Source organism: Microtus ochrogaster, chromosome 8 (assembly GCF_000317375.1).
Source record: "Microtus ochrogaster isolate Prairie Vole_2 chromosome 8, MicOch1.0, whole genome shotgun sequence".
Taxonomy (NCBI): domain Eukaryota; kingdom Metazoa; phylum Chordata; class Mammalia; order Rodentia; family Cricetidae; genus Microtus; species Microtus ochrogaster.
This window is the reverse complement of record NC_022015.1, coordinates 85,036,550-85,048,084: the sequence shown is the minus strand read 5'-3', so window position 1 is coordinate 85,048,084 and position 11,535 is coordinate 85,036,550. Positions and strand designations below refer to the sequence as shown.

General features: G+C 42.5%; 1 protein-coding gene across 1 annotated transcript in view; it reads right to left on the bottom strand.

Annotated features, from left to right (window-relative positions):
* The window catches only part of Atrnl1 (attractin like 1), a 558,188-nt gene that overhangs the window by 514,992 nt on the left and 31,661 nt on the right, over positions 1 to 11,535 (bottom strand). Inside the window, exons 7-8 of the mRNA XM_005352541.3 lie at positions 9,738 to 9,825; positions 1,076 to 1,331 (exon numbers count right to left, since the gene is read on the bottom strand). Of these exons, the coding sequence (XP_005352598.1) occupies positions 1,076 to 1,331; positions 9,738 to 9,825 (344 nt within the window). The remainder of the gene's footprint in view (positions 1 to 1,075; positions 1,332 to 9,737; positions 9,826 to 11,535) is intronic.

The following is an 11,535-nucleotide window of genomic DNA, read 5'->3' as shown; positions in this document are numbered from 1 at the left end:
GTCCTGTGCTCATACCAGCTTACAGAGGACACGTGTGCACGTCCTGTGCTCATACCAGCTTACAGAGGACACGTGTGCACGTCCTGTGCTCATACAAGCTTACAGAGGACACAGAAACAATCCTGCCACCACCTGAAGGGCTGCAGAGAAGACTGTGACGTCCATCTTCCTCTAAGCCAGTGTCTCAACCTTCCTCATGCTGTGACCCCAACTATATAATTTGTTTTCTTGCTACTTCCTAACTGCAATTTTGCTGCTGTTATGAGTTGTTAGAGACAGATTCTGTGGACAGGGTCGCCAGCCACGGGTTGAGAACGCTTCTGCTAAGCACACATGAACTCTCACTACTTGTGTGGCCTGTGAAGGGGTGGTCTCGCTGAGACTGTAAGGACTTAAAGGCCACATGTGCTGTTCAACAAAAGCCAAGAACTGGGACACAGTAAATGAACAAGACCCAGAAATGAGTATAATTGTAAATTTCAATAGCAACTATAAGATGCATGCTTGCAGACAAACTAAAAAAAAAAAATTACCAATGCTTAAAAATGGCCTAAAGGATCAGGGTGGGGGAGTACTAGAAAAAGTTACTTACTAAAAAAACACACACAATAATCCCGAAAACCATGCACAGATTGGCAAGGTTCCCTTCATACATTAAACAACAGTCTCTCTAGGGACCAGCGCTCACCCTGGAGAATCTACTGTAAATAGGCCTCACACTAAGACTGAAACATAACACAGAAAACTGGAAATCCTAAAAATCATGAAACCAAAGACAAGCAAAGACAAGAGCTAATTCCAGCTTTTGATTCATAGGTAAAATCCAAGGAAACAGCACCATCTGTTGGAACATCTCATATTTAAAAATATTTGAAAGTGAATGTGTAATATCCCCCTCATCTGGCTGCAAGATATACCCAATATTAGACAAAAGTCTAACATAACCAAGAAGATTATACTGAAAAACATTATAATTCCAATCTAAAATAACTTACTATTTTGACCAAATAATTAGAAAATTAAAAACAAAAGTGCTCCCAACCAATAAATAAACGACATCTTGAAAGAAACTCACAGATATGATATTCCTGTATGTTGCTTGTGTAGCCATATATTGCAGAATATCCAAATATGACAATCATGACAACGTCCCTACTATCCAGCTCCATGATGTGTGCCGAATGTCCCTCCACAGCGTATTGCTGACCATGGCCAAGAACGGTGGGTGTTTTTGTGCTCCAAGACTGACTGTGTATGTGGAAAACCCATAATTCATCTGTGACATTGCCGTCGCTTGTTTCAATTCTGCCTCCATACATAAAGATGTTTTCCTGTAAGTTAAAACACGCACATCAGTAGACAAGATAGTTATTTCTTAGCAGCATGCATGCATTTCTTAAAAGACTCTATCTAAACACTGCTCTTCAGAGACTGCTCAGAGCATCCCTAAAATCGGAACACACCACTGGTTGCAGAGGGAAACTTATCTGCGCTTACGAAAGGCTGAGTGATGCATTTTCACTTAAATATTTACGTTATACAGAAACATAGTGCACCAGAGTGCAGTGGGCTACAGCGGACGGCTCATACATCGGAAAAGCAGCATCGTTAGCGTTGATTGACTTCACTGATGGGGTCTTCCCAATGCCTGAATGATCTGAGTCCCCGATAGTTACATTTTAATTTTACCACCTATGTAAATTCTTCTTGCTATTCTGAATTACTCAGTGTTCTTCCTCACTAGTCACAAAAACCATGGGCATTTGTATATCACTCCAAGTACATGTATTACCACTTATGACTGTGGGAAAACACACACCTCCAGTTCACCTTAGGAAATCTTACAACACTCATAAGTTAGTTACCCAGATGCACAAATGAGTCATATAAATGATGCAAAATGGTATAGACCACTATATTTCAACAAACTAAAAAGATGATTTCTTCAATTTTGATAAAGGTTATCTAAGGGAAACACTAAGATGAAATTATAGTGAATAGTGAAGTGTGGGATGCTCTCCCCTCAGACCAAGAACAGGACAAGGACGCCTACTCGGTTGTTCCTATTGAAATCAGCAAGGAAGGTCTGCCTGGGGCACAGAGGCAAACACAGTAAGGGCCCAGAAAGGGGAATGGAAGACAATTTCCATGAGCAGATGATATCAGCTTCTACTCAGAAGATCCTGAGAGACGAAGAGTTGGTGAGTGAATTCAGTTCATGAAGCATGAGGTCAGTGCACAAAAGACATGCATGTCCACACGCTTCCAATGAACCACACAAAAGCAAAGTCAATAAAGCAGCTACCCCGACATCAAAAGTAAAAAATACTCAGGAATAAATTTAGAGAAGAGTTCAAAACTGAAGTTAGAGAACAGTTGAAATTCACAGAGATATGAATGGGAAGACGCTACATTTTAGGGATCAGAAGAGGTAACGCTGCAATGACAAAAATCTCACAGTCCAAGGACAGACTCAGCATGATCTCTATCAGAATTCCAACAGTCTGTAAAAGTAAGTAAATTTCTGAAAAACTTAATACAAAACAAGTCTCAAGACAGTGGGTTCAGCGTAAGTCAACACAGCAGAACGCAGAGTCCAGAGACGCTCTGACAACAAAGAGAGACGCTTGTGGTCAAACGGTTTTTGAGAAAACTGACAAAACTGTGCAAAGAGAAAGGTGATGCAGGAAAACAGGCACACGCCAAACAACAACACCGAACCCTTACTGTGTGCCATACACGGAATTATTACAAATGGATGCAACACTAAATAAACGTAAGAGGGAAAGCTGTAAAATCTGCCAAAGAGACCGCATGGCACGGATGGCAAATGAGAAGTCACTTCTCCGGGATGCGGTAGATGAGAAGATCCAGGTAACAAAAAGAAAGTAATTGACAGAGCACTGGAAACCACAGACGGGCAGACGGGCAGTGAGAGACAAGAGTTGGCGACATAGGCTCCAGTCCCTGCAATGCTTCAGCCCAGTCAGGAAGCCCTGGCAAAAACATCCCCACAGCCCAACCCCTACAGGACTAGCCCACAGTCTGCGAAAGCCTAGTGCAGCTTGGCGCTATACTCACACAGTGACTCCCATTGGTGAGAAACACCCCCCACCCAGGGAAGAACTCTCCGTGTCTCAGAAAGCTGTGGTCAGGCTCCAAGTTTAGAGAGAACCTATTACTGAAAAATCCATCTACCCCAGGTACCTGAAAACAAGTGTGGGTTCAACCTGCCATTGCTCCAGGGTAGAGACAGCCAATAGGCAGTTGAGGTGACGCTGAGAGTCAAAACTGGGAAACTCCGGGTACCCACAGCGAAGGGTCCCTGCCCTCTGCCCTCCTAGTTGGCTAGGAACTCAGCACATCACATAAGGTGAACTGTCAGTTTGAGTGTTTCAGGCCGGAAGCTCCTATCCTTCGTGTCTGTGTTGGAGGACGAGGGGGTGTCTCATGTTCTCATCTCCTTAGGTGAGGTCTTCCGGCCCCTCCCTCCCAAGCGCTAGATTACAGGCATTACGTTACATTACACACAGGTCAGGCAGCACTGGAGAGCAGATACGATAGGCCATGCACTCTTCCAGCGAAGCCAGATCCCACCCCCTTCCTGTCTTTCATTTAATGTTGTGTTTCCCTTCTCTATTCCTTCTTCTTAAATAACTCCTATCATTAAATACATAATTTCTGCCAAGTTCTGTTCTCTTGTCAGCAATGGTAAATTTAATCAATTCTAAGTGTATTTCTGTATCTTGTTTGATTTGGTGTTGTTGCTGATAGAGCCATTTTTCTCCTCTCTGAGTGGTATGAAGATTGAGACCTCAAGAGTATATTATTCACTAAAAAGATCCCCATGTGTGTACGCACGCATGTTTGTACGTGTGTGCACACGCATGTGTTAATGCATGTGGAGGACAGCAGCAGACACAGGTGTTTTCTTTGAGGCTTGCACATATTATATATCAAGGCAGATCTGTCATTTGAATCACCAGTACGGCTGGGCTAGCTAGCCAGCTTGCTCCAGGGATCCTGTATCTCCACCCTGAGCACTGGGATTCCAAGCAGGCTGCCATGCCTGCCTGGTGTTTGTGTGGTTGAAGGGATTCGAGCTCTGGTCCTTACGCTTGCACAGCAAATGCTTCACCCACTTGTTAGAGTCCCCTGCATTTAAGGCTGCAGTTCATCACGTCCAGATGGCTCTCTGAGCTCAGCATAATACGGACGACGCCCTCTGCAGCAGGACTCTATCCCTGACCTATAGGCCTGGATGCTTGACTTATCTGGAAGTTGTCTCTGAACCCGGCTGCCTGACTTACCTTACTCATGACTTTTGACACAGTTTCACAGAAATGTCCCCTGCTGTCCATATGATAATTAGGTATTGTGCTCCAGTTATATGGGAGGACAGGACTGACAAATGTAAATTAGGTGGTGCCCCAGCCGCTCTCCCCATCCTATATATTCCCTTTACTCTGGAATAGAGCTGAGCTGTTAACACTGAAACAGACTCCTGGAAGGCTAGTTCCGTCTTACAAACAGACTCCTGGAAGGCTATTATCTCCATTTTGTTTTATGACATTTTCAAAGACCTATGGAATAAGGCATTTAAAATGTTTTAAAAACCTAGTACTTTTCATGACAATGAGACACATCTGCTCCTGGCAGTGCCAATTACTTCAAGAGGAAGATGGGCAACAAAGAGGCTCCTTATGGAGTGAAACTGCTCTTGCCTGGACTGCTTGATGTTATGCTGTATGAACTGGACGTGCAGGACCTACAGAAAAATGACTGCTGAACTTGCCTACACGTGAGACGGTCCTTCAGGGTTCCTGCTTCATGAAAGAACTGCCAGACATTTTGGAGAACACATAAGAAAGCAACTAATAAACTTTGCCAGTAAAAGGCATAAGAGATTTTCAAATTTCCTGCTTTGTGGAAATGTCTGGCAGAAACTTCAGGCCTGTAGGCTGAAGATGGATGCCTCAATAGTACAGAAGAACTTTGGGTGACTGTCCAGGCAGCAAGATGTCTCTGTCAATTCTAGAGTTTTGGAAGTTGATTACAATGCATTTCCTCTTTGATAGAATTGAAGAATAGGTAGTTATAATTATAGTTTTCCTTAGTTATGATAGAAAATGGGTTAGATATAAAACTTTAGACTCCCAAAGATAGGATAGATGATAGAGTATTTTCCATAATTTGCCAAATGTAAAAAATACCTGTTTTGCTGTATATAATCTTGCTATGTTAAAGTTAAATCCTTCCTTTTAATTTAGCACAGATTAATGGAGATGGGTTAGTTTAGGATATAAGAGCCAGCTAGATAGGGCCTCTCTTGGGTATATTCCCAAGAGTGGTATTGCTGGGTCCAGGGGTAGGTTGATCCCGAATTTCCTGAGAAACCGCCACACTGCTTTCCAGAGTGGTTGCACAAGTTTGCATTCCCACCAGCAATGGATGAGTGTACCCCTTTCTCCACAACCTCTCCAGCAAAGGCTATCATTGGTGTTTTTTATTTTAGCCATTCTGACAGGTGTAAGATGGTATCTTAAAGTTGTCTTGATTTGCATTTCCCTGATTGCTAAGGAAGTTGAGCATGACCGTAAGTGTCTTTTGGCCATTTGAACTTCTTCTCACCAAGGCCAGCTGGCCTGGGTCTGAAAAAGCATGGGATAAAACCGGACTTGCTGAACATAGCAGACAATGAGGACTAATGAGAACTCAAGAACAATGGCAATAGGTTTTTGATCCTACTGCATGTACTGGCTTTGTGGGAGCCTAGGCAGTTTGGATGCTCACCTTACTAAACCTGGATGGAGGTGGGGGTTCCTTGGACTTCCCACAGGACAGGGAACCCTGAATGCTCTTCTGACTGGGGGGGGGGGGTTAGTTGGGGGAGGGGGAAGGAAATGGGAGGCGGTGGCGGGGAAGAGACAGAAATCTTTAATAAATAAATAAATTAAAAAAACATAAAAATAAAATAAAATAAAAGCAAAAAAAAGAGCTAGCTAGAAAGACACTTATGCTATTGGCCAAACAGTATTGCAAATAATATAGTTTCTGTATGATTAGTTCAAGTCTGAGCAGCCATGGAGCTAACAAGTGTTCAATATACAAATATATATTACTGTATCTGTTCTTATTTGCCCCTTAGTCTCCCTCCTCTCTCCTGCCTCTCTTTCGCTCAGCCCCTTCCTTACCCAATCTCTCTTCCGCACCACGTCCCCTATACATACATATAATTATGTGGATAATCAGATCTCGATTTTCATGTGAGAGATGTGATATTCTCTCCCATAACTGCTCCTCCCTTTACATCTTTCCTCTTTGCCGATAGTGCCCACTCTAGTTAATGCAATATATACATATATTAATATTTAAATATAGATCCCACCTATGAGAAAAACAAGCAGTTTTTGTCTCTCTTTGGCTAACTTTGCTTAATAGGATATGCAATTCTAACCATGTTCTTACAAATAATTTAATTCCAATCTTTATGGCTGGATAATATCCATGCGTATACCCCATCTGTACTATCACTTTGTTGGTTGGTGGACAGCAGGGTGGGCTCCATATTTTGGCTCTTATGGGTAGGGCTACAATAACCATGGATGTGCACATATCTCTGATGCATGCTGACTGAGATCCCTTCAGAGACAGAAACAAGAATGGTACCTGGATAATTTCATGGTTCTACTCTCAGCTCTACAGGAGCCTCCGTGTCAATTTCCAGGTGGCTGTGGCAGTCTACATTCTAACCCGCAGTGGACACAAGTCCCTCCTCCACTGCCTTCTCGACAGCACTTTTTGGCCTTGACTTTGTTTCCTTCTATGCTGACTTTATGTGCGTGGGTGTTTGCCTCCATACATGTATTTATGTATATAGCATGTGTGCCTGTTTCCCATGGAGGTGCAAAGAGAGTGTCAGACCCCATAGGACCGGATTTAGAGTTCATTTTGAGCTACCACATGGATACTGGGAGGTCAATCTGGGTCCTCTGCAAGAGCAACAAGTGTTCTTACCCACAGAGTCATCTCTCCAGCCCTTCATTTTTTTTCTTGGTGATGATACAATCTCAGGGTAGTTTTAATTTTCAATTCCCTGATGAGTAAGAATTATGAATATTTTTTTCATGTATTTATTAGCCAGCTTTGTTTTTTTTCTTCTCTCTTTTTACTTTCGGTGTCTTAGAGACTGGGTTTCATGCATCCCACTAGCCTGAAGCTGCTATGTGGTTAAGGATGTCTTGGGCCTCAGGCTCCTCCTGCCACTCTTTTGAGCACCAGGATTACGGACACACAGTGCCAGCTTTTGCGATTTGTCTGTTCAATTAACTTGACTATTTACTAAGTAGATGATCTGTGTATGTATGTATAATTTTTAGAGTTCTTTATAGATTCTAGCCAAATATCCTCTCTGAACAGAGTTGACAGTGATTCTCTCCCATTCTATAGGCCCTTTATCCTGCACACATATACAAAATAAAAAAATCAATGAAACTCATCATCTAAAAAAAATTTTAAAGTATCGAAATTGCAAATACATATATGTTCTTTTACAAAACATGAAACTACACTATGATTCATAGAGCTTCTAAGTGATCTTTAATAGCCAAAAAAAATTAGAGAAACAAAAAAATTGAAGTCTAATACTTAAAAACTACAATCCAAACCAGTGCAGTAACAGCATACAGGCTAACATACAGGACAATGCTACAGACAGAGATCCTGGAGACACCCTTACACATGGTCAACCACAGACCAATACTACAGAACAGAGATCCTGGAGACACCCTTACATATGGTCAAACAATTTCTAACTGGGAAGGCCAGACAGTTTAATGAGAAAGGACAGTCTTTCCAGCAAACGGTTCAGGAAAGTATTTACCCACACACAGAATGATGAAATTGGACCCTTAACTTACACCACATACAAACCCAAACTGGAGGAAAGATTCAGACATCAGATCTAAGCTGCTTAAACTTAGAGGGAAGAAAAATCATTATAAAGGAAAACCTTCATATTACTGATTTGACAACAATGTCTTATATATGTAATCAAAACCAAAAATAATAAATAAACTGGTACTACATAAAACCTGGAACTTTTAAGTCGGGCAGTGGTGGCGCACGCCTTTAATCCCAGCACTCAGGAGGCAGAGGCAAGCGGATCTCTGTGAGTTAGAGGCCAGCCTGGTCTACAAGAGCTAGTTCCAGGAGAGGAACCAATAGCTATGGAGAAACCCTGTCTCAAAAATTCAAAAAAAAAAAAAAAACTGGAACTTCTGGACTGACGGGATGTAACTAAGTGTTAGAGCATGGGCTTATATATGTAAGTACTTAAGTTCAATGTCCTGCACCACCCAAGGCTGTAGGTAAAACATAGAGCAATCGTCTGGTACACATGAGGTCTTAGCGTCAATCTCCACACACAAGAGAGCAACACTATTGCCAGACTGAACAGACCACAGGAAAAGAAAAATATTTACAAATCATATATCCGGTGAAATGTGAATTTAGCACAGAAAGAACTCCTAAAATTTAATGGTGAAAACAAACGAATGTAAAAATGGCAGAAGACTATAATAAACAGGACTCCAAAGTAGATACACAAGTGGCCAATAAAACTATGTCACAGCAGTGATGGAAGCCCAGGCCTTTAATCCTAAAGGCAGAGGCAGGTGGATCTCTGTGAGTTCAAGGTCAACCTGTTCTCCAAGGGTCCAAATCAGCCAGAGCAATATAGTGTAACAGTGCTTCTAAAAGAAAACACAAAAAACTATGCAACAAGACAAGTTTTTAGGTAACTATAATTCATAAAATAATAACACTCTATTATCACCAAGGCCCCATTATCTAGAAATAGAAAACACGGTTAGCAAAGCTGTAGACGGTAGCGGATGCCATAAACACTAACAGGCTGTAAAATGGTACGGTCGGTATATAAAACTGTAGAGTAGTTCCCAAAAAACTTAACACGGAATTGCCACATGATTCTCCAATTCTGATCCCAACAATGCACCTAAGATGGTCAAACACTCATTGCCAAATGGTGGAAGCAATCTAAACGTCCATTAACACAAGGAATCTTTTTAATGTGCACATACAAAGAAATAGTGTTTGTGCTACAACATGGACGAGACTTGGAAACACTGTGCTGAGGGAAACAAGCCAGAAAAGAACAAACGCCACCCTCTTCCACTCACGTCGGCACCCACACCAGTCAGAGTCCAAGACAGGAAGCAAACTACAGGCTACCCAGAGCAGAAGGAAGGAGAGAATAGGAACTGCTTACATTTTACAAGATTTAAAAAGAAATTATGAAGATAATGGTGATGGTGATTATATAATAATATAAATAAGCTTAGTGCCACTGAGCTCTGCACTTAAATATCACTCAAACAATAAACTGATTATATTTTTGTGACTGATATAATAACAACTAGGCAGAACCCAAAAGACTAAAGCAGGATCACAAACGTGAGGCTAACAGCCAGCCCAAGGTCACCTTGGGATATTTAGCAAAGCCCCGTCTCAAAGACAGGAAAGGAAGGCGAGACCAGAAGCCCTCAATCTTTATTGTTGTATATGACCAACATAAAACAGTGTTATAAAATGTCAGTCTACCAGCTCTCCATATTGTGGGCCTTATAATCCACTATTCTCATTGAATCTGAGGTCTAGCATCTTCCTAACACAAATTCTTATGACAATAACCAGGTTTTTTTAAGCAGGAGACGTACCTGATATAAAGCAAGAGAGTGTCCATATCTCTGGAGAGGTCCCCTTGACACAGCTCCGACATTCCATATACTGCTCTCCAAATTGTAACTAAAACAAGACAATAAACTGTATTAGCAAGGTAAAACTCCTTCCAGATCTTTAATTTCTGTATGTGTTTCTTCTGCTGAATCCAAATTCTCTTTAAAGTCAAAAAGAAGTAGAACTAATAATTTCATAGACCATGCTAGAAATTGTTAATAAAGCTCCAGTAAAAAAAAAAAATACCTGCTCTTAAGATTCATTTATTCACACATACAACATACAGGACTTGAGAGACAGACATTCTCAGTGGCTAAGAGTACTAGTTCCGGCAGAGACCATCTGTGACTCCAGTTCTGCAGGATGCAGCGCCCTCTCCTGACCTCCACAGGCCCACATGTGGCACACACACACACACACGCACACACACACACAATAAGCAAAGCACTCATACACATAAAACTTAAAACTCTAAATTTTAAGAAGTCCAAACAGATACATGAACTTGATAGAGAATTTATTGCTAGAATTAGTCTAATTGCATTTAATAATTGCATTGAACTTAAAAATGAGTTCTTTGCTTTCAAATTTTAAAAAAAAAATCCAGTTTTTCTTGGAAACAGAAGAAAAATCCCTCCTTTTTGACTTTTCACAAAATGACGTTTTACAGTAGCCATTTGCTTGGAGTATTTATGCTTATCCTCTATACATATGTATCTTGAAAAAAACAATTCACCAAGAGTTATGTATTTCCTATGTATAAACAGAGCCTGCTTGCCAATGATTCTTTTAAATTGTACAAGATGCATCTGGTAGTGGGAAGGCTTTTGTAGAAACAGGCTGGCCTTGTATCACATGACATGTTAGAAGGCTCTCTAGACGTCTGTTTTGTGTGAACACTGAGCTCTAAACCAAGCCCCTGCAGTGCTTAGCACTCAGACCCTGGGCAGAACAGCATCACACCCCACACTGGACATGAACTTAGCCGAGCACACAAGCAGCAGCACCCCCTACCCCCGGGAGTCCAGGCACCTCCAGTGACCTCTACTCCAGACACGCTCAAGGTGCCTTGTGCTCTGGATCCAGCAACACTAGACAACTCCCTATCTTCCCTTTGTTTTGTGTGTGGTGTTTGCTTCTTCCTTTCATCTTACTGGATCAGCACACATCTATAAAAAAGAGAAAAATGTAGCCGCACTTCCCCTCCAGGTTGGCCCTGTGCTGCTCCGCAGCCCCCACCACCTGTATCCCCATTCTCTCCTAACAAACTCCACCCGACCACTCCACAAACTGGCTGTTACAGTGAACATCTTCACAACAACTCGTGGCCACTTTCTGTCTTGGCTAAGGGTCGTCATTTGATGTAGGTGGCTTCAATTCTCGATTCGCTTCCCTCTGAAGACACTGCACGGGGTGACTTCCCTACAGGCCTGGTCACTCCTTTCTAGACTGTCTGCTGATTTCTCTTTCCCTCCTGGTGAGATGTGTTCCAGCTCTCCTCATAGAAAACTCACTCCCCGGATAACCTCCTTCTAACCGGATCCGTTTCCACTCTTCTCCCCAAACCCTACGTTCTGAGTCAAAGGGTCAGAGGTGCACCAATCGGCTCCCTCCTCCAAGCCTCCACTCGTCCCCCTCAGGCTCCCCCTCTGGCTCCCCCTCGGGCCCCCCCTCAGGCTCCCCCTCTGCTCCCCCTCGGCCCCCCCTCAGGCTCCCCCTCTGCTCCCCCTCGGCCCCCCCTCGGGCTCCCCCTCGGACTCCCCCTCTGCTCCCCCTCGG